The 21521-nt window shown below is 48.8% G+C and overlaps 10 protein-coding genes across 10 annotated transcripts; 4 read left to right on the top strand and 6 right to left on the bottom strand.

Annotated features, from left to right (window-relative positions):
* Positions 1-357: 357 nt before the first annotated feature.
* Positions 358-2505, bottom strand: BO85DRAFT_395115 (catalase; the record flags this gene model as incomplete). The annotated part of the gene is made up of 7 exons (XM_025656947.1): positions 358-1116; positions 1181-1448; positions 1499-1588; positions 1645-1769; positions 1835-1996; positions 2064-2122; positions 2184-2505. 7 exons carry the CDS (start codon positions 2503-2505, stop codon positions 385-387), a joined length of 1758 nt encoding a protein of 585 aa, XP_025517316.1. The 3' UTR covers positions 358-384.
* Positions 2506-3133: 628 nt separating this feature from the next.
* On the top strand, positions 3134-4051 carry BO85DRAFT_448292 (HHE domain protein). The gene is made up of 2 exons (XM_025659902.1): positions 3134-3529; positions 3594-4051. The coding sequence occupies exons 1-2, from the start codon at positions 3188-3190 to the stop codon at positions 3915-3917; spliced, it is 666 nt and encodes a 221-aa protein (XP_025517315.1). The 5' UTR covers positions 3134-3187; the 3' UTR covers positions 3918-4051.
* Positions 4052-4985: 934 nt separating this feature from the next.
* BO85DRAFT_369153 (uncharacterized protein) lies at positions 4986-6213 on the top strand (the record flags this gene model as incomplete). Its single annotated transcript, XM_025655904.1, has 4 exons — positions 4986-5068; positions 5119-5578; positions 5657-5851; positions 5920-6213. 4 exons carry the CDS (start codon positions 4986-4988, stop codon positions 6211-6213), a joined length of 1032 nt encoding a protein of 343 aa, XP_025517314.1.
* Positions 6214-6694: 481 nt separating this feature from the next.
* BO85DRAFT_369213 (uncharacterized protein) lies at positions 6695-7330 on the bottom strand (the record flags this gene model as incomplete). Its single annotated transcript, XM_025655907.1, has 1 exon — positions 6695-7330. The coding sequence occupies one exon, from the start codon at positions 7328-7330 to the stop codon at positions 6695-6697; it is 636 nt and encodes a 211-aa protein (XP_025517313.1).
* A 1248-nt stretch (positions 7331-8578) lies between these two features.
* Positions 8579-9454, bottom strand: BO85DRAFT_512266 (uncharacterized protein; the record flags this gene model as incomplete). The annotated part of the gene is made up of 1 exon (XM_025664647.1): positions 8579-9454. A coding segment is annotated over one exon (729 nt), but the record flags the coding sequence as incomplete, so codon positions are not given.
* A 74-nt stretch (positions 9455-9528) lies between these two features.
* BO85DRAFT_512260 (FAD-dependent oxidoreductase) lies at positions 9529-11343 on the bottom strand (the record flags this gene model as incomplete). Its single annotated transcript, XM_025664646.1, has 4 exons — positions 9529-10203; positions 10252-10622; positions 10672-10945; positions 11044-11343. The coding sequence occupies 4 exons, from the start codon at positions 11341-11343 to the stop codon at positions 9529-9531; spliced, it is 1620 nt and encodes a 539-aa protein (XP_025517311.1).
* Positions 11344-13068: 1725 nt separating this feature from the next.
* On the bottom strand, positions 13069-14469 carry BO85DRAFT_512254 (terpene synthase family protein; the record flags this gene model as incomplete). Its single annotated transcript, XM_025664645.1, is given in 7 exon segments — positions 13069-13141; positions 13194-13405; positions 13463-13496; positions 13547-13636; positions 13695-13851; positions 13910-14288; positions 14308-14469. 7 exon segments carry the CDS (start codon positions 14467-14469, stop codon positions 13069-13071), a joined length of 1107 nt encoding a protein of 368 aa, XP_025517310.1.
* Positions 14470-15412: 943 nt separating this feature from the next.
* BO85DRAFT_468002 (fungal specific transcription factor domain-containing protein) lies at positions 15413-18304 on the bottom strand (the record flags this gene model as incomplete). The annotated part of the gene is made up of 6 exons (XM_025662227.1): positions 15413-16366; positions 16424-16585; positions 16642-16851; positions 16900-17032; positions 17085-18124; positions 18210-18304. 6 exons carry the CDS (start codon positions 18302-18304, stop codon positions 15691-15693), a joined length of 2316 nt encoding a protein of 771 aa, XP_025517309.1. The 3' UTR covers positions 15413-15690.
* A 581-nt stretch (positions 18305-18885) lies between these two features.
* On the top strand, positions 18886-19576 carry BO85DRAFT_395107 (SRPBCC domain-containing protein). The gene is made up of 2 exons (XM_025656946.1): positions 18886-18993; positions 19054-19576. Exons 1-2 carry the CDS (start codon positions 18934-18936, stop codon positions 19480-19482), a joined length of 489 nt encoding a protein of 162 aa, XP_025517308.1. The 5' UTR covers positions 18886-18933; the 3' UTR covers positions 19483-19576.
* A 330-nt stretch (positions 19577-19906) lies between these two features.
* On the top strand, positions 19907-21214 carry BO85DRAFT_476969 (aromatic alcohol reductase). Its single transcript, XM_025662809.1, has 2 exons — positions 19907-20073; positions 20133-21214. The coding sequence occupies exons 1-2, from the start codon at positions 20002-20004 to the stop codon at positions 21078-21080; spliced, it is 1020 nt and encodes a 339-aa protein (XP_025517307.1). The 5' UTR covers positions 19907-20001; the 3' UTR covers positions 21081-21214.
* The last annotated feature ends 307 nt before the right edge of the window (positions 21215-21521 follow it).

Raw genomic sequence — 21521 nt, 5'->3', positions numbered from 1 at the left:
GTCCGTTTTTTGATTATGAGTGGGAGCCCATCACCACCGGTTGCGGACAATTGGGTGCTCCGAGGCCTAAGACACCGACTGGTTGAGTACCATTGCCGTGCCGGCACAGATATATATATTCTCGTCAGAGTATTACTAGCATGTCAAAACCACTTTCGAGCACCATAGGGTTATTGACCTCCGATCCATCGCCGCTTCAGCAAGGGTGCCTGCATCACTGGCTGTACATTTTACACAGAGAAGGGACGCTAGTATTCACTGTAAGCAGGATGGCATTAACATGTCTGTTGCAGATTATGTTCGACAGTATAAGCTCTGAATATAAACGAGAACATGTATCGTAGGAAACATCATATAGTAGCAATGTAGCCATTGTAGAGCTTCTTACACTCGCACATTATAAACCGGCTGCATCGGACACGTTCCGACCAACTTATCAGTCGGGGCGCACGGGCGGAACTTGGGCTCCTTCATGGCGGCCTCGGCACCCCCAGCGCGTTGCTCGACCTCGCTAAACGCAAACGGCTTTTCGGGGAGCAGATCATAGACGCCCTTTGCATACTCCGGTGCGATGCGGTACAATTGTGCCAAATACTTGATCTGGATCAGCGGATACTCCACGAGTCGGAGGAGCCGGGCAGTATTATCGTGCAGTTGCTTGCGAGCACGTTCATCCATCACCTGTTTATATAAAGCCCGTGGCTGATCGTATTCGGAAGGCTTGCCTTCGTGGTAGAAATGGGATTTGCGTCCGACGTTGTTGTCTGCCAGCTGGTAAGGCGCCTCGGCAACATCTGGTCGGAACTTGTTCACAAAGCTGTTCGGGACATATTGCGGGTTCATCCCGTGATTGGCATCCACGCGCATTTGACCATCAAAATTCAGGGATGAATAGGACGAGGCCATAAAAGGACAGTTGACGGGAACTTGGTGGAGGTTGATGCCGATTCGGTGATATTGTGCATCGCGGTAGAAGAACATACGGAATTGCAACAAGGGGTCAGGGCTGTCTTCAATGCCGGGGACCATGCTGCCTGGGGAGAACGCCGCCTGTTCAACATCGCGATGGAAATTTTCGGGGTTCTTGTTGAGGCGGAGTTTACCGAACTCTTGAAGCTATATCAAATGGATGAGTGACCCAGGGCGTCCCAGAGAAAAAGACGGAGAAGTTAGGACTCACCGGGAACTGCTTCTTCGGCCAAACCTTGGTCACATCGAACGGATCAAAGCCCAGCTTCACAGGGTCTGCGTCTTCGGGCTGCATGATCTGCACGTGTGCAGTGTAGGTAATCTCTTCCCCCTTTTCGATTGCCTGCCACAAATCGCGTTTGGACCAGTCCGGATCGGCCCCTCCGTGGTACTGGGCTTCATCGGCGGTGAATTGTCTCTGGCCATTATCTGCTAAGAAATGATACTTGATATACACGAATTTGCCTTCATCATTCACCCTACAAGTGTTTAGTAGGTGCAGGTCACAGGTTCATGTCAGCCAGCTTACCATTTGAAGGTGTGGCAGCCGTAGCCGTGGTTGTTTCTCCATCCCTTCGGGGTTCCATGGTTACTGAAAAACATCATACCGGCATGATTTCTATCCATTGTCAGCCACATGACACGCATCTTTCACATCCACTGAACGAAACATACCCCTCGGGCGTATTGGCCAATAGATCGAAGAGTGAGTTGTGGTCGAGGAGGAAATTCTGAGGGTTACGAGATTGCGACCGAATCACGTCGGGGCCCTGAATAGGGTCTCGGCAGAAGAAGACCGGCTGATCAGACAAAGTCAGAGATCTGGCAATCAGGCAGTACGGAAGAGATCCACCGCATCACATACAAAATTCAGGCCCACGATGTCATAGTTTCCTTCTTCCGTGTAGAACTTGATGGCAAAGCCACGAGGGTTTCGGGCCAGATCGGGGAATTCCCGACCGAGAGTCACGGTAGAAAAGCGGACGAAGACCGGCGTCTTCAGTCCGGAGGACTTGAGGAAGTCGGCCTGTCCAGGTTAGCTTCATTCCCTTCAAGTTCCACTCTTCTCCCGAGCGGCCAAGGGATGTATGCACCTTTGTGAGGTTGGAGACATCTCTGGTAGTTTCGAAGTATCCGAAAGCTCCACTACCACCTGTGCATCGTCAGTCAGACCGAGATGGCGAAGGAACCACCGAGGAGCAGCAGGAACATACAGGGATGAACCATCCGCTCCAGGTTCTTCGAGCGGTTGAAGTGCTGCTGTTTCTGCAGCAAGAAAGTGTCCGACACCAAGGGCAGTCCACCCGCCGTCTTGCTGTGAGCGGGATCGGGGAAGGGAATGCCCTCGTTGTTGGTGAAGTAGGGCCCGTCATCCTGCCGCTTGCCGCCCTGCTGAACCCCCGTCAACTTGGCCGCCGTCCGGGCGGGCCCGTCATTGGCCCCCTGAAACAGCGAACTCAATTGCTTGATGCGCGGGTCGGCGCCCGCCGCTCCCACCGCTTCCCCCAAGGCCTGTAAGGGATGCGCTGCCATCATTGCTTGCCGTCTTGCCAATCAATCACTCGAAAGTTATTATGGTCGTCTCTTTGACCTGGTCTTTCCCACTGGCATGAAGTTATGTTCTTATACTTCCTGCCTTGGCGTCCGGGCGGTTCCGGCCCCAGCCATGACGTCCAACCGTGAACAGTTACCTCACGCGAAATAGAGTTACCATTCCCTCACCTACCGCCCCGATTAGACTTTAAGAAGACTGTCGTCGTGATGAGCAAATTGACTGAGTGGCCATGGCTAAGCTAAGCCCTCAGCAGGACTCTCAAGCATATCCCAGAGACCTCAACGGTCAAGAAGCCGGTTATTGAGGGCTTTTCCGCATGGAAATGATCCTATGCAAATTCCTATTGGTTTCTCCGGCACAGCCACCATCCGCCAAAATCACGACGTCTGGACTATGTCATTGTTCTATCATGCCGACATTAGGCTCCTCTCACTTTGAGGCGCAGACAAAACATGATTAACTGCTTGACCATTGTTGGCTGGCCGGACTGCACACGTAGTGACCACCTATGTCATACTTTCGAGCTGGTCTGGACCTCGAAATTCAGACATTATAAACCGGTTCTGCGCTGTACCTCACGAACTCAAGGACAGTATAATACAGTGCGCACTTCGTAATAGTACTCCAACTTGTTGAGCAAATTACTACATCAGGCAAGCGATCATGTCGCTTTCTTCTTTTTCGAAAACATTATTCAGGGGACCACAATCCTCCAATTTCTTCTCCAAAACGGTTCAGACCGCAAGGCGTGGGTTTCGGACCACCGCTCCTGCCGCGATTCGCGTGTCTGAACTTATCAAGAACGACCACCGCGAACTGAAGGATGCTTACCATCAAATTCTAGGCGCAAAAACGAATGATGACAGGGTCAGATGGCAGAACCAATTTACCTGGGAGCTGGCCCGCCACTCGATTGGCGAGGAGCTAGTTGTGTATCCCCAGATGGAGCTAAAGCTGGACAACGGCAAGGCCATGGCGGAGCACGATAGAGAGGAGCACCAAATTGTATGGTTACTTATAGCCTCGTTTCTTTGAGGGACGAATCAAGCTAACTGGCGTGACACTGCAGGTCAAGGAGCTTCTCTACACATTTCAAGGCCTTCAGCCTGATGATACCGAGTTCATCCCTACTCTTCAAAGCCTGTGGGCGAACTTAGAGCAGCACATCAATGAGGAAGAAAGCCAAGATCTGCCGGCTCTTGAACATGCTATTGGTGAATCTGCCTCCGAAAGTATGGCGCGTTCTTTCGGTCGCACCAAGAATTTCATTCCTACCCGAAGCCATCCAGCAGCCCCTGACCGGCCACCGTATGAAACTGTTGTTGGTCTGATGTCTGCACCTATTGATCGGTTGGGTGACATGCTAAGAAAATTTCCCGACCGGAAGGCATGAGATGAACATTATATTATCTCTTGCTTTTTGTTGTGGAGTTCAAGTTGAGCAAGGTTGTACTTGGCATGCTGATTTCCTATTCTTCCTTTGCCTGTATTATTGTACTATATATCTGAATGAATTTTATATTCTCAAAAACACCTACCAGAAATCGGAATAGATCCCAGTGCAATCGCCAATTCTTGGGAAATTGATCTTGCAAGAACTTTGTAGCAGATATCATGCACCTTCGTGTTATCGATTGCGGTTGGCTGGGAAGTTCTCACTGGACGAGAGTAGAGTATTCCGGTTAGCAGACTGCCTGAACAGTGCCATGCTGAGACTTCAGCAAATCGCGGCACGGGATCTATTGCAGACTGGATGAAGTAATTGCTATACTAGTGGGTGGAGCTGCCGACATGCAACCTAAATAGCTTGCCTGCTTTACGATTAGTGGCAGTAAGACCTCTCTCCCTTGCCCTGTATCGAAACCATAAGAATCCTGTTGGGATGTACAATACCATCTACCTCAATGCACGAGATCAACAGGGGACTATCGGCTATTTGGTTGAGGAAGACTACCCGTGACACGGAATGTCTCAAGACATGGGTATCGATTAATTGAGGTTGATTGAAGATTCCACAGACCTGATTGATACTTAATGCTAAGCCATTCGGACACCGATCAGACCCTGACAGGTATGTTGAGGTGGGCCGACCGGCAGACACAAAACCAATAGTTTCCAACGCCCCACCTTGAAAAACTTGACCCAGGATTTTAATCCGTTTGGCAGGAAAGATGTATTACTATTGGGTGTTTCAATAATAATAGCTAAAAATGTCTCACTCTGAACCAATAGGCTGTATTAAACCTATATCGGGTCCCGTAGTAGCTGCTGCCTACGGCCCTATCAAACGCAGGGCGAACCTGGAAATCAGCCAGAGAATTCTCACACCGTCGTTGGATGCAAGTCCAACTTCATCATCACGTGGGAGGCGGACAATAAAAATTCACTGAACGTATTGGCATGGACTTTATCAACTGAACAGTCGGCGTCGTTAGGTGGCCCATCACATTCTCAAGTGAGCATGTATAAGCCGACGACGAGGTATGAATGGTGGTTGTGCAGCGTATTACTTGCACAAGCAGTCTTGACCATCGTCCTCGAGATGTACGCCCTTATCCTTTTGTGACCACGAGCACATCTAACCTGCGTGGCAGCTATATACTCGTTGAATGGCAACGATGGGTCACCTCTACCATCAATCAAGTGCCGGTGTCCTACTTGATTCCAATTAACCTAGGCATTCTGATATTCGCCTGCCTGTTTGAGTTGTTTCTATCCTTGGACGCAATCTACCACAAGAATAACATCCTTCTATTTGCAGTCTGCATCTGTAATGCCTGCAGCTTCGGTTTTTCTGTGATGCAATTTCTCCTCATGAGAGATACTACTGCAAGACTGTTCGAGTCACGTTTTAGCTATCCGACTTTGGTGGATACTACACGCAATGTGTGGCCTCAGGTCCAGCCAGCAGAGATCCTTGTATGCATATTTACAGGGCTGTGTACTCTTTTTTTATGCCCAATTGCATTTTTAATCCACCGGGACTATTCATGGGCTATCTACAAGTCCGTTCACGGCAGCTTGGATACTCGGATGCGTTATCTGGCCTATGAGGTAACATCGACTCCGTCGTGTTCCCCATTTTTCTGAAGTATCTTGTAAATACTTGCTAACAATAGGGGGTAAATGCAGGTTTTTCTGGTACTGATAAAACTAAACCTCTATTTTCTGATTGGCTTCATTATCCAATATGATCTAGTATATGTGCACTTCAAAGAACCAGAGTATACTTTGACGTGGCTGCTCATCCCTGTCGCCATCATTGCGATATTTCTTGGTGTCTGGTTTGTCCAGCGAGAACAAACCTTTGGTACAATTGCTATTATTGTGAGCTTCTCTACCTCTTGTTCAGTTCCTCGGGATTGCTGGAATGCCTTCTAATTGCCACATAACAGATGAGCTACCTTGCCTTGATCGCGTATCTTATCAGCCGAATTGTGATTCTGTCTGCGGCAAATACAGCCGGCAAGAGCATGATGTTGTTTTTCGCCTCGTTGTCCTTGGCACTGACTGCCGCAACGGTTGTCTGTACTGCTATTTGCATCACAAACTTCAATCGGGGGTTGACAGCCATTAACCAGACAAAAAGTGCCAACGCTCGGGATTCATACCTTTTGTACAACATGACCTCGTCCGCAGAGTTGTCCCCTGGTCCTCCGCGCCCCTACTCTCGTCTCACGCTTGACTAAGAGCCACCAGAGATACGGACTATGTGTGGAAGTACCATAGCATCAAAAAAATTGGCTACGTATTCGCAACTTTTGCACAGGGTAATATCGCAAGCAGAAAGTTTTAAGAGATTGAATATCAACGTCCTTCACGTGTATTTAACTATAAGCTCTTGCCACACACCGTTTCTCTATAACTTTAGCTCATACCGCATCAGTTGTGTCTTTGCTTGAGTGTTACACTGCGAGATTGCTCATATATTGAAAGATCCAAGTTCTCCTGCATAGACACATGTGCGGTGGCCGAAGTATCACCGGACTTTTACAGCAGACCATTTGCGCTCGTCTCTCAATATCATTCCCTCGGCTGTGATTGTGTCACAAATAGCTAGGGCATACAACAAGCCAGATAATCAATTTTCTATTCGATTATCGGACATTTTGTTGCCAAGCAGTGCCTCAGGAAGGCCCGAAATTGGGAAGCATACTCATAAGTGATACTTCAGTTCGTCTGTTCAGCGAGTTGCAATCTTCGGCTTCTAAGAATGTTCCGACCCATAGTGAATAGATCAAGCCCAACTTGGGCAAAGAATAGAACAAAAGCAAGCCAAAAGGTCAATGCGCCATTCCATGCATATGGTCCATGCTGATGAAGGTGGATGGCGGTGGCCGAGGACAATGCCAAAGGAGCGATGAAGTTGAGGATGGCTAAGGACCTTGGAAAGGCAGGGTCGGAACTTTGGTCCGAGAGAATTGCCCACGCTATGGTCCAACTTTGTATCCAAAACGGCGGCCATTGCATGATGAGGGTGAACCAAAACAAATCACTCAGTAGTAAAACCAATTCCGGCCCGTAATCCCGAAACGTCGCCAGTCCTAAGAATGTAGAGGACATCATGAAGGTGACACTCGCTACCCCACAAGCCACAAGAGACAAGTCGCCGAGAATTGGGTCTACGTCTCGTATCAATCGAAGCTGCTTTGATACCACTGCTCCATAAGCAAGACATAATCCGGAGCAGATAACAAACATTGCAGCCCCCGCCTGGATTCCCTTTCTGTGTCTTTCGTAGTGATTGTATACCTTGTCGGCACCCCATGCTGGAGGGAGCGGTGGTATGAAGCCGCATGCTATCATTGCCAGAAATAGAATTGTCACAAACAGGAAACCGCTTGCGACAGATAATAACTGCCAATTGATTGGAGTGAAAAATTGATACCTAACACACAACTTGTTCAGTACCTTTTCACATTCAGACAGGGGGCGGCGCATAGCTGCACCAGAAAATGATCGCGAAATAGTCATGTTCAGAGCACTTGATTGTAGAAAGTTATCTTATTGGAAACAGCTATAATTTGCGAGTGACGATGAGAGATATATGTACATCTAACAGGTAACAGCAATGATAACCCACTGGATTACTTTCCTCACCATGGGACATCATGTAGCTCGTCGTAAGGGGAAATTTGAAGTCATAATCTCGTATGGGCCTGAATGAAGTATGTAAGGAGACAGTCAGATGAATTGTGCACTATTCCATGTCTAAAGTGCTGTGTTAAGTTTTCCACGCCAAGTGCCTCATAATGCATCAACCTGGATGATTCATTCAGGGAAATGTATAGGCTTCGGGTTTCACAGCGTGAATGCAAGTAACAGAAAAGGGATGTTGTTGCCCAGGTCGACAGATTGTGATGATATTTCAAATCACGGGGGTTTTGGCTTTGCTAGCATCACGTGCACGCTAACAGAGCAAGGGTACTCTGTCAAGCCCCTCCTCCTTCCCTTTTCAAAGTTCCAGTCTACTTTCGGTCTTCATATACATACAGACAAAATGCTCCTAATATAGTTACCCAAAGCATGCCATTTTATTGGGGCATTTCAAAAGCCCCCAAGTATCGCTTTGTCTAATCCCTTTCACGTAATTCCTTTCATACCATGCCAAATACGTCGACAGCACGATACTAGAGGTATTGACTTTCGTTCATTGACATTGAATTTTTTTTCACGATTCAAAGACTGTATTGTGACGTCAGGAGGTCTGTCAGCAGTGGTACCGCTTTGATACAATCCCAAAGCACTTAATAGTGGAAGGGGATTGGAGTTAAAAGTCAAATCTGTCTTCGAATCTCATATGAATATATACAAGGTATAGACATCAAGTAACAAATTTGGGAAGTAAGAAGAGACTTAGATTGCAGATGTTTGAATATGTAGCGGGTACGCCTCGTCTGGCATGTAACCTCAAGTACAAGTTAAACTTGTTCATTTACAAAGATTAGGTAGCATTGTTCGTTGATTCAAATATATCATGAGACAGTTGCACTATATTCATTATATTGACGGTTGTGTGCTGCAACTCGGAGGGACGAAACCAAAAGCACATATTGCAGAATGAAAGTGGACGGAGAGAGAAGCGCCACTCAGTAACTATCTTGACCGTACATGGGAACGAAAGGATGCGGGCGTTCCGCGCCCTGGCTTTTGTCACTCAAGAGAGGAAGTATCCCTAAAGGCTGGGTGACTACATCAAACTCAACCTGAAATTGGACTTCCAACAGCTGCTGACAAAACCAGTGGGCGTTCTAGGCGGCGTGCCGCATGCTTTGCCAAGTACTCTTCCCTCAGACCCCATCCTAGCATCAAGGCTGCTGCCGGACCCAGAATAAGACTGATGAGTGTGCCTGCTAGGATGAACGAGAGCCAGGGCATGCTCATCATCCCGCTGGAGCTTAAGTCCATATACTCGAATGTGACCCATATCAAGCCACATACAAACCCCGCCATCTCTTCGTGGTCGACATGTATGGTAGATACTGTTAGACTCATATGCTGTGATATTGGGAATACGCAACCAAATAATGACCGTGATACCCAACCTCTCGATAGCAAGGACATGGCCCCGGATAGTAAAGCGCATGTGTAATATGTTATTCTAATATATGGCATGTCGACGTTCGGAGTTTCAATAAGCTCTTTCACTGTTGTTCCTCTGAGTAAAGACGATACTTGGACATGAAGGAGTCGGAAAAAAGCAGGTAGTAGAATGAACATAAAAGCCGAGTTGCTTCGCACTGAAGGGTTTGCATAGGTGATCCAGAACCCCGGAATATAATAGCATGATATAAGGCAGGGAATCAGGATTTTCATATAAGAGAGTTGCGTACTGCGACGATCTGGCGTTTCGAATTTGGACACCGGTGACTGTATGGCATATATTAAGAAGTATAGAGGAGCTACCACATGGGTCCCTCCAAGTATTCCTGAAATCACAGAGAAGGACAGGGAGCTATGGAATAGTTAGTTCTCTCGCCGTATTGAATAAGCCTTTGTCAAACTTACAATGACATCAAAGTGGCAATGTTCCCTGTTCTGCAGCTTTCCACAGCCCAAATTGTTAGCAGCACCCCGAGGTCTGCGATTCGTGACATTGCTGCTAGAGTCTCAGTGCTTTTATGATAAGTATAAGAGCCATCATCTTCGTATGCTAGCCCGTTCTGCTTATGTAAAATAGGCGAATGATCAACGATGCGGCCAGCAATGTAGTGCTGCAGAAGGGGTGGAACTGCAAATGTTATGGTAATCGCAATAAGAGAACGCAGTATTAGTGAATTCGTTCTGGTAGCAGCTTGGATGCCTTTTCGTGTGTCAAATGGCATTGTAACCTGTAATGATCTCTGAGGAGGTGGGAGAAATGACAATTTCTCGGCGCCAACAGTGGTCTCGCACAGGATATCTGCTATTGCGTCTAGTTGATATTTACCGAGGTAGAAACCTACAACCCTGTCTTTCAGCGTATGGAATGCTTCGAGCCTCGTAAAGCCGTTACCCAACTCGCAGAGTAGCCTCATGCGTTGCTGTCTGGATCCAGCCCAATCTTTCAAGGAGGTTGAAATCCGAGGAAGGGATAGGTCGGAGGATATGCTGGCTTGCGCCATAGCAACGATTGTATTTGCCAGGGACGCGGCACTCTCCATCGCCCCGTTCCCGCCTTGCCCCAGATTAGGAGTAGTCTGTGCCTTGAATCAGCAATGAAAATTGGGGTAGGACCATCACTGTACCTTGTGTACTGAATCTCCGATACATGCATATCTCTTCCAGACCCACTGGTTCAAGAAACCTTCTTCGATAGGCACATGGGAGCAACGGACTCTGTTCTCGAATATGTCCCGGAACCGCACCCCTTCTGCAACATACTTATTAAAGAAGGGAGCCATATCTTCCTCTATCTTGCTTTGGTCTAAGCGAGGTATGTCCTTTTCGCCATATACCTTTCCCATGTCACGGAATACGAACCAGAATATTTGACCATTTCTTCCCACCGCATTGAAGAATGAAAAGCCATGCGCAAATGTCCTGTTGCAATGTCCGATCTTCATCCCCGGTGTGGGCTTGGAGATTCCAAAAACCGCAGAATACTGAGCGCTGAACACTGTTCTCACTGTAAGCATGGTGGTTTGAATGTGCATACGACGCATTACCTCGTCCAAGAGCTTCAGGCATTATATGCGATTTTGGGCTGTCGCTGATAATATCCCTTAACATCTTCCTGCGCGTAATGCTGTGTATCCCATCGGCTCCAACAACTATGTCCGCCTGGTACGTACTCCCATCCAAGCACATAACTATCCCCTGGTCGTCCGATGATGTTATCTCTATGACTCTCTTTCCGAGGAGCACGCGTCCTTTGTCTGGTATATGGTCAAAAAGGACTTGAAGAACGCGTTGTCTTTCAATGAAAATCACAGGGTAACCCTGCCTGCTACCATGTTAGCAAACCTACTGCCAGGCATGTTACGACCGTAAACCGATGGGATGTCACATTGTGGAAGTGTTCAACGCGTGGTTGTGACATACCGGGCGGTAATTAGGGCCAAGCCTTCGGTGTGCCCAAGCAGTTGTCCGTCATCTCGCCAGATGCGCTGGACAGAAATAGGACCACCGTGATATTGGATGTCCTCGAACATCCCCAACTGGTCCAGAATACGCGCTCCGCTCGACAAAAGGCATAGTCCCGCTCCATCGCATGGTGCAGCTTCCGACCTAGCTTCCAGGACAACGAAGTCAATCCCCTGTCGAGCAAGAGCGTTGGCGAGAAGTAAACCCGCGATGGACCCTCCGACAATGACCACTTTCAAACTTTTAGTAGGCATATTCCGACTGCAACAGAAAGACGTACAAATGATTAATAGAACGGGTTGGGGTTCTCGAAGCCTTCTGCGATGAATGGTAAATTCTTTTATACCGTACGGATGAGACAGGTGGCCTACATCATAGGAACTATAATAGTGAACCTGATAACCCATAAACTTGTAGATGAACACCCTATTCGTCGAAGGGGGATTCGCCCTTGCTACCTCAGTAATCAATTGCGGATAACAATAACTTCCATAACAGTCCACTTGAAACGATGAGCTCGTTGAGTGCGAAATTAAATTCGCTGTTGAAAATGTTGAAACCACCTAGCGTAGTGTCATGCCCGATACTCCCCAGGAGCTTTTACACTCTCTGAGCGCCCTGCAGTTAGTGATGCAATTGATCAACCTAATATTCTCATTTTCAGACGAATCAAATACCTCACGTCTTCCAGCTTGGAGTACGGCTTACGCTGATTCCATTCCGGCACATATGCCTGCAACCTGAAACTCGGCACCTAATGAAGTTTAATGTGATCGCAAGACGGGTCAGTTCGTTACTTTTGGCGTCTTGCATACGGTGACGCGATCTTTCTAAGCCTACCTCATTTGGGCATAGGCCAGATGCAGGAAGAAAACCTTTAAAGCTAAGTGAAGAAAACAGAGAACAGCTGTGGACGTAAGGGGGCGGCGATGAACGTGTTCACATGATTTCGTTATGACAACGCCTTTTGCTTCAGCGCTGAGGGCCAGCTTATTAGATCGTCTTTTGTTCCAAATACGGCCCGTACGATCAATACGATGGGGTTATATAATCGAACGGTAATTAGAGTGACGACTTGGACGTTGTTGTGACTCTGAAAATCAACTCAAGCAAGGGTCTGGCAGTATTAGACCACACCATTACCAAGTCTCTTGTGACTACCAGGTACGATGCAAATTGTTGTTATGAAGAAAACCGCTAAGAGGGGGGGGGAAAATGAACTTGCAATACATTCAGGCACCGCAAGGGCGGGCTGCAGAATGGTGCGCGGCACTGGCATCTTCAGTGGAACGGTTGACCTTATGCAAGTATTTGTATCAAGTAGGTCCAACCACACGCGCAAGAAGCAACTCTCTGTTCTCTATATGCCCACGGCTGGTTAGCGCGGATATCCCGGCTCCCTATATCAATTTCAGGTCTAATTTTCCCGATGATCTTCTTTGCCTCTTTTGATATCACCATGAAGCCAAGGCAACAAATGTAGACACACCTTGAACCGCATCAAAGGAAACCAAGACTTGCCTTGTCGGCCCTTGGATGAGGACTAGCTCTGTAGAAGGTGCACAACAACAACAACAATAGACATTCGCTGTGAGACGGCCAGGCCTCAGATTACTTCCGATAATTCCTGTCACCGGGAGTGTTGTCAAACGTTTACCGGTTTTCAATTCATCTACAGGTAGCGCGCCAGATTGTTTAGTGGTTGATGTACTTCAAATCCTCCAGACCTGGTGGACATGCTCTCCAGAGCTTGCCAGTATATATCATAGTACAGATAGAAAAAGCCTCCAAAGTCATCATGTGCGTATAGAAGAGACTAATTCACTAAGATAACAAGAGGGTTTAACTGCTTTGCACACTCCTGCCATTGTTTCTTTGTTTTCCAAATACTCCAATGTGGCCATCTACCGACGTATTGAATTACACGAACTCTTGGGTGCAGATACATACCACCAGATCAGTTGAATCAAGAAATTATTCTAAAAGATCAAGATCATAGCCCCTGTCTGATCTATGGGGAGCGAGGAGAGCATATATCGTGGAGTAACAAGACTATATCCTAGCGTTAAAGGCAGTCCAATATCCTGGGAAAGGCCTCACGAACCTCCACTCAATGAAGCCCGCGCAGTAGTGGCGGCATGATTCGATCAAGAATTTCAAAGGCATTTGGTCAGACCTTGCCACAATATCAGCTTCAATGCGGTCCAAGTCCGCAAATGAATCCTTGAGAATCTGGATTGAGATGTCGATGGCGGTTTGCGGTGATTTCGCCTGGTTGAGGAGAATAGGTATCAGGCTGTATACTTCTCCTTTATGCTAAACAGGTTTGGCGTCAGTATACATCTTTCTGAGTGAAGAAGTTCCATGACTGACAATCTCCTTCTTGAGGGACAGGATATCATTGGTGCTAAGCATAGATTAGCAGGAAATTGTGAACTCCATTTGACATGTACTCACACAGCGATAATAAGGTTCGTCTCGTGCCAGATGTCCTTCACCAACGGACTACGTGTCATTGATCGAGGGATTCGCAGGTGCGTGGAGAGCCTTTCAAATATCATAAATCAATATTATACATATGGCACGGTCGGTGGTGCTGACATACTCTGTTGCAGCGCATATCACCCCCATCAAGTTTGTTCCGAGCCGATACGCCAGGTATTGGTCGATTGACGGTATATCGGTTCCAAGACGATTTTCTTGTTCAACCTTGGACATGTCGATGACAAACATGATCTCTTCTGCCAATGTGAGCCTATGTTCTATATAGCGTCAGTCTCGTCATACGTGGTAGGAATCCGCTCTGCCTAACTGACATACCTTCGTCATACTCTTCTCGGATGAAATCTGCTATTGGACTAAACCCGCAAATAATTATATTGTCGGTAATATGATCAGATTGTTCCGAATTCAATTCCAAACTGCTACCGATATACTGACGCGTCTCGTCCCGAAACTGCTGACCCATATTCAGGTTGTACGCCGTCAACTGGGATGCCCCATCCAGTTCGTCGTCCCAGACAATTAGCCATACAACTAGAAATGCCAAGACACGCAGCTTTCTGAATGATGTATGTGGCCACCAAAGACAGGCTAATAGTGGGAAATCAGAAGCTTTTACTTTGCGTGCCTTGGCTGGATCTCCGGGCAAGAGACTGAGAAGGTCACCGGCATCAGCGTAATCTTCTGGTAAAGGTCCCTACTGTGATGTGAGATACATACCTATCTATATAGTCATTAACACATAGTGCTAATAAAGTATGGTTGCTGTTTTTGACCCCGGGTTCATTCCTTATCAGAGACCGAAGATCCGGTATGAAGCACGTATGGCCATGTAACCGTTGAAGAATAACGTCCTGTGTTGGAGGGTTCTTCTTCATTTCAGCGGATGGTAAGATGCAGCGGTCGTTGATCAAAATGTAGTTCAGAGATCTGGGTTGTCTTGCGCGCAACAGTTGAATCAATCATGGATTTCCACTTCAAATGTTGGATAGTTACAAATTATTTACTTGTAAATATTTATATGAAATCCCAACTCTGCAAAAGAAAGTCACAAACGGCTGTTGATTATTATGACATCCTTGTGACCTTTCATTACTAGCCAAACCTTAAAACCGTGGAATCGACTGCAACGTTGGATGATACTTCAGGAACTCAAAGAGTATGCGTGTTGATCGTTTACTGGCATCTTATGAGCTGGATTTGGGCAGGATACACGTTCTGACATTCTCTGTTCAAATCCGGTGTTTTGCAGGAAGCCGAATTCTGGGCGTTTCGCTACCTGCATGCTTTGATATGCATGTAGCTTGATATAGTAGTTCCGAGCGCATGCACCAGATGCAGTTTAGTAGTTAAACGTGTGTGGCAGTAAATCTGAGAATTGAATGATCTCACAGGTACAAGTTTCGGCTCGTTTTCGGGGCATCGTATTGGGATCATGGTGACGGTGTCAGAGAGTTGACCAACAAATGCATTTCACTACAAAGGTGCTCGACCACTGCCTCTTGAAGCTGAATTGTGTGACTGACGTTATGCCCATTCCATCATGAAGTATTGCAGCAACGCCTAACTGTAAAGAAAGCTGTAGGCACTCTTTTCTATTGTTCCAGCCTGAGCACAAATCCGTCCTACCATCTTGTGGACAGCCGGCTCTATAATCGGGACAAGTTACCATGTGGAAAAGGCATTAACATCCTATCCCATAGGGCATTACTTCTTTTGGGGCCACCTGAACAGGGAGCGGGGAAGATACGTTTCAAGTAGTCCTTGCCTTTGGTATAGTATAACGGGTACCCCTAACATCAGGTTGACGCGTTCATGACGGATACTTCTGTCCCCTATTATGTACAACCATTGCAAATCATTTTCAAAACGATTACAACTTAAGAAGATAAGGGTGCCTTCGCATAGCATCGTTTCTTCCAGCTGTATTGTTCGAGCGGCTACAGTCGCAATCAAGTTTCCCTAGCTCAATAACATGAGATTGGAAGCATGATGCCATGAGATGCTTTCATAGTGCATCCTCTGCAAGATGGTGAGGCTTTCGTAGAAACTGAGGAGCGTATACCAAACAGGTCAGATGCCATGCCATATTCCTCAACTCAAACAAATGCGCGAGGGATCCCTTCACTGAGCAGGATGTTACAAAGATTGGGTGCCATGAAATCGACTGTGGATGTGGATGCATCAGTAATCACAGAGTAGTATGGCACGAGATCACTAAGTTCAGTATCTAGTCCCGTAGAAGAACCCTCTGTGAGCACAGGCTTACACGGCATGTTTGGGGGCCCTTCAGTATCTTCCCGGTTCCACCCCGATGATTCCGAAAGGCCCTGCGCACGGCCATACGTAAGGTTCAACTTGCCCCCGAGAGCTCGGCGTTTCTGCCGGCGTATCTGCCATTGTTGGCGCAAAGTGCCCAGGAAAACGCTGGTGCGTCGGGCATTCTCGAAGCAGCTAGCCATGCGGTCAAGGGCCCGAAAGCAAGTATTGAGATGGTTCACCAGGAGTTGATCTCGAGACGTGGTTCTAGCGGGAACAGTGTTGAAGATCAATATTAGTGCAGCTGAAAATACAAATGAAACCATCTGGATACTGGTCTTGTCAAAGCCGTAGGCCTGCTCATAGAGGCCGAGCAGTTGAACGATGGCCACTGCAGATTCGATGCACATTTTTCGAGCATGGCCTGAGCCTGGACCTTGAGGAGGCTGGGGCTGTATATGGCGTCGCGAGATGTAGGGCTTGTGGCAATGGATCATGAACTGGTAGTACTGCATACTGAATAGCTGTCAGATTTGAGACCGAAACTGAACAAGAGATCCTGGCAGGACTTACTGGAGGGTGAGAACATGGGGCAATGGCGATCGGAAACCAGTATGAGTCCCTTCATCGACCGTAAGCTCTTTTGGGAGGTTAACCTGCCACATTCGCAACTTCTCAACGGTTGTCGAAGCCAGCTCCTGCAGGGCATGAGTAGAGATCTCTGAACAGCCGTATCTTTGGAAGTAACCGTTAGCGCCAAGCATATTTCTTTACTGGAGGCGGTGTCTTACAAGACGTCGGTGAGCGGGAGCATGATTTCATAGAGTGAGACCCATTCCTGGCACAGTGGGTTAAAGGGAATTGGAGGAAAATTACTCCCGAGTTGATCGGGATATGGCTTCCAGGTCGAGGTAGGAAACGGGCTCGGAGACATGGGCTCCCGCACCGTGACGGCGTCCATCCGGCATTGGGCGGAGCGGCCCAGATAAAATCCCCAGAACCTGGATAGTAAGCAGGTTATCCCAGGAGAAGAGGGCGGGGACACTTACTGCTCGTTCAAATAGACCCCCCAGAATACCATGCGGCGCACCTCGGCGTCTTGATGGGGAATGATTCCCTTTTCCACATACGGGCCCATCTCCAGATGAAGCCCCAAATCCAGTGTAAGACGCATGGCCATCCCTTCTTCGTCAGCCCCAGTGCATGCCATTTACCGGAAAAGGGGAAGGCTTACCACTGTATAGCCATCCTCGAGTATCCCGGGTACAGGATGCCTCATGATTACTGAGGATAACCAGGGCCTGTATGGTTGCAATTGACGGGTTATCCAGTTCAAGTTCTACTAGCAGCTTGGCCCGGTCGCCAAAGTATTCCGCCAGTGAACGGGGAAAGGTGACAAAGTCGGGATGATATTTGGGCTCATAGGCGGCTCCCAGGGCACACATGGCGTCCGACAGGGCTCGGGAATAATATGGCGTGACAAGCCCCTCCTCACGACTTTGTGTTCGAGACCGCCAGAAGCTCTCGGCATCAATTACATGCAAGCTGGGATCCTGCCAAGCAAAGAAGAGCTCAATGAGGTGCTTTTCGAATGCTTCGTCGACGTTTTGATTAAGCTTGGCATTCTCTAGCAACTCGGGCGCATCCCGAGGAAAGGCGATAGGCGGAGTGACATCAACGAGTGCGTCCAGGAGCGTTAAGTTGGACGTGGAACCAAAGTATCGAAGTTGACCATCGTGGGTAACTTGCAATCTCCCTAGTCGACAGGAGAGCTGGTCAGTGACTTCGTCGTCACTGTCCCCATCTTCTTCCATTTCGTCCTCCTTCGGTCCTCCCTGCACAGTGGAGCCCTTCCACTTCGTCCGTTTATTGTCGCACAAGGGATCAGGAGCATCCAGAGGAACAGTCAGTTGGTGGGATGGCCCTACGCTATGGATCTCGTCCATCTGAGTGGGAGGACCGCCGCTGTTGATGGACGCGGGCGTAGTGGGCCCGATGTTAATATTGACACTATTATCTTGCCCTCTCCGGGGGCTGGTGTGGTTTGGGATTGCGGGAAGGTCTTCGCAACCCAGCTCCAAAGCATCAAGAACATTTTTCAAGATACGATGGTCCTCCTCGTCGATGGGCGGAACTGGTAGGCCACGCTCTTTGATATAGTGGACGAGGCTGTCCACCCGGCGTGCCAGCACGGCCACGGCCGGGCGCACGGGGACTTTCCGTTTGTCATCGCTTTGTCGGTAGCGACAGGTTTTGCCTCGAATAGCGCAGTTTCTACAGGTTGGGGTACCTCCTCCACACTATCGCAAATGAGAATCGGTGATCATGGTGGTTGGGCGACGGGGATGGAGTTAATTACCTTGACTTTCCCTTCACGACAGGGGATGCAGGCTGTGGTAACATGCTTTCGAAGGGACCGTTGACTTCTAGATGTAGCAGGCATAGTCGGAACATAAGAAAGAATACTCACAATGGCAGTTCACAGTCAAAGCGAGAATGACTCTAATGAAGGCATGGAAAAACACGAAAACCCTTCCGCCCGGAAATCATATCCCGAGCGGAGAGAAGGAGAGAGAAAACGGCCGACGGTCGGAAATCCACCCTGTGCCCCTATCCATGAAATTATATGTCTAAGGATGCTCGGAATGTGCTGCCAAATCCGGTGATCCTTTCTTCATGTCTTTCTAGAGACTGGGGAGTCGTTTGGTGAACAAGTATCCAAGGCAGAAAGCGTATTGACATGGATGGCCAAACAATCCCGGAGGTTTGATCATCTTTTCTCTTAGCCACGCCATGTCAAGACAGAGCATTCAGAGTCGTCTTCTCAACAGCTAGAACGGACTAGATATATTTCAAACCTCCGCTTCCGTTCTTCCACTTTCTTTCTATCTTGTTGTTGGTTTTGAGCCAGACTAGGCATCACATCCAAGCCGCAAAGGGTCTGCAACGATGAGGGTTTCGGACACGGCATCCCGTGCGCCCGCTCGAGTCGTCCTATAAAGGCCTGGCCGATACCTGAAGCTCTGCTCATCATTGTCAGAACATAGCGAGCTTTTTTCGGAAAAGAAAAAGCTATATAGCCAATGCATACCATCACGACCAGCGTGGAGATTGCAGCCGCTCCCGAGGTAGTGCGGGACAAGGTGCGTCCCATTGCTGCAATCCCAAAGTGTACCAGCAAACTGACCACATCCGCGCAACAGTTCCTGGATTTCGCAGCTTTGCCCACCTATTCTCCGTCCGGCTTTATACAGCACATCATCCCGGTCAATGACAAGCTTCCCGGGCACCTTCAAGCTGGGGACCAATTGAAATGTACTGTCAACTACGGCAAGTCGCAATTCACCCCCACCGTTCGAGCCAATAGCCCAGACCTCTTCAGCTGGGTGGGCTCGATCCCCGGAATTTTTACAGGCGAGCATCGCTTCAGCTTTGAATGCGCTCCGACAGACCAGCCTGGCCAAGCGAGCCGAACACGTCTCGTTCACGAAGAGCGATTCACCGGACTGCTCAGCTTTCTCATGGGTCAGGGCATGCTGGCCAACGCTGCGGGGTGGAGAGATAATACCCGCCAAGGGTTTGAATCATTCAATCGGGATTTCAAAGCTTGGGTGGAGACCTCCACGAGATAACTCATGGTAATAGGGCTGGGACATGAACAGGGACAGAAGGAGCGTTGTGTAGCGGCATACTCAACTTGATAATAGTAATATGCTTATCAAACATCATCAGGGATCACTAATTATGCCGTCAAATAGTCATCGCCAATCGGAAGGATTCTACTCCTTCGCTCCCTCGTCAAGTAAGCAAGCCTATCGATGAGGTGAGATTCGCTCCATGTCGGGCAGATCGGGGTATCGGACCCCGTATCTCCTTCTTCCCGCGCCCCAGAGCTGCCCACTTATCCCTGAGCTGCGGTTTTGCTTGTTAAGCACTGCATGGAAGAGAAGGTTGCTGATTCATCTAACTCCGGGCGACCATACTATTGACACCGAGGCCATGGCGGAGATAATGCTTCTAATCCCCGGTCACTAGTATGACGGGGAATCCTGCGACAATATATAATCGCCCATTTGCTGCCACAATAGCAGCAGAAGCAGATTCAACTCAACAGCCTCTTTGTGAACAGAAATTCATCTGTATTCCTCATCATGACCAACCAATACGCCAAGGACCAACTCGCTGGGTTCAGCAACCGCATTCAACGCATTGCTATCGTCGGAGTAAGTGCATTATGCCAAACTTTACCATCCACATCGTTAACCGTAGGTCCAATTGCCAGGCCGCGGGAACCGTCGGAAAGCCCATCACCGAGGAACTGCTTCGGACTGGACAGCATAGCGTGACAGCCCTGACCCGCATCGGTAGTACGAGCCAGGTGCCCGCCGGCGTCCAGTCCATTACTGTGGACTACGACGATGAGGCCAGCCTGGTGCGCGCTCTTCAGGGCCAAGACTGCTTGATCATCAGTCTCTCAGTGCGGACCCCTCGCGATACCCAGTCAAAGCTGCTGCAAGCTGCTTCTCAAGCTGGGATCCGGCATGTGATGCCTAATGTCTGGGGTTGTGATGTCACGCACCCGCCGTTAGCCGACAGCGGTCTCAACTGGGGAGGGTTTCGCGACCTCGTGGCCGGCATCGAGGCCGAGGGCATGGCGTGGACCGCACTGATCTGTGGGTTCTGGTATGAGCACAGCCTGGTACTGGGGCCGAGTGCATTTGGCTTCGATCTTTCCGCTAAGAAGCTCATCCTGAACGACGACGGCAACACCAAGGTCAACGTCAGCACCCTGGCCCAGTGTGGCCGGGCCGTGGCTACCCTTCTGAGTCTTCCTGTGCTCCCAGAAGACGAACAAGATGACCAGCTGACAATGAGTCGGTGGCGGAACAAGCCGATGTACATCTCCGATTTCCTGCTCACTCAGCGAGACATGCTGGCAAGTTGGCTCCGAGTGACAGGCGATACGGCAGACAGTTGGACGATCGAACAGGAACCCTCCCAAAGTCGATATGAGCGCGGATTGGAGTCGGTGAAGCAGGGCGACCATGCGGGATTAGTGCTGGCCATGTACTCGCGGGTCTTCTTCCCTAACGGCGATGGCAATTACGAGCAGCGTCAGGGGCTAGACAACAACCTGCTGCGACTTCCCACGGAAGATTTGGATGAGCACACGCGCGAGGCCAAGCTCATGTTTGACCGGGGATATAATTATATGACAAACCGTAATTGACGGGGGTGGATGGTCAAGGATGCCTTTTGCTGTAGGAAGAGCTTAGCGAGGGTGAGGATTAATACTACCTCGCATGCAGCATGTCAGTCGTGGTTAACTAGTAGCAACATAATGTAACCCACCATTAACAGTATATTGCATAACTTCCATCTGTAACCGAAGTGAACCAGTCCTAAAGAGTAGGGTCAGTCCATCCATCGCCGACGGATCCCCGACCGGAGTGATCGACAGACGGGAATAGCCTCGGTTCATCTCTCCCCTAATGGCCGGTCCTTCCGAAGCAGTGACAGCCGTCGCCGATCCCACGTGCAGCACTAATGCCTTCATCCACGCTTCTCACTCGCTCTGCCTCTTCGTCATCTGTCAAGTTTGCAGAAATGAAATTAGTTGATGCGGAACTGTGCGGGGCCCCTCTTGCCTTCGTCCAATTCCAAGCAGAGG

The sequence above is a fragment of the Aspergillus piperis genome (assembly GCF_003184755.1).
Source record: "Aspergillus piperis CBS 112811 unplaced genomic scaffold BO85scaffold_6, whole genome shotgun sequence".
NCBI classification, from domain to species: domain Eukaryota; kingdom Fungi; phylum Ascomycota; class Eurotiomycetes; order Eurotiales; family Aspergillaceae; genus Aspergillus; species Aspergillus piperis.
The sequence above is the reverse complement of the archived record's forward strand: the minus strand, read 5'-3'. Positions and strand labels throughout refer to the sequence as shown.

Coding starts and splice junctions, on each gene's coding strand:
- BO85DRAFT_476969 (XM_025662809.1), top strand. CDS start 20,002: ATGACCAACCAATACGCCAAGGACCAACTCGCTGGGTTCAGCAACCGC. Junction 20,074..20,132: donor AACGCATTGCTATCGTCGGA/GTAAGTGCATTA, acceptor TCCAATTGCCAG/GCCGCGGGAACCGTCGGAAA.
- BO85DRAFT_395107 (XM_025656946.1), top strand. CDS start 18,934: ATGCATACCATCACGACCAGCGTGGAGATTGCAGCCGCTCCCGAGGTA. Junction 18,994..19,053: donor CCGAGGTAGTGCGGGACAAG/GTGCGTCCCATT, acceptor TCCGCGCAACAG/TTCCTGGATTTCGCAGCTTT.
- BO85DRAFT_448292 (XM_025659902.1), top strand. CDS start 3,188: ATGTCGCTTTCTTCTTTTTCGAAAACATTATTCAGGGGACCACAATCC. Junction 3,530..3,593: donor ATAGAGAGGAGCACCAAATT/GTATGGTTACTT, acceptor GTGACACTGCAG/GTCAAGGAGCTTCTCTACAC.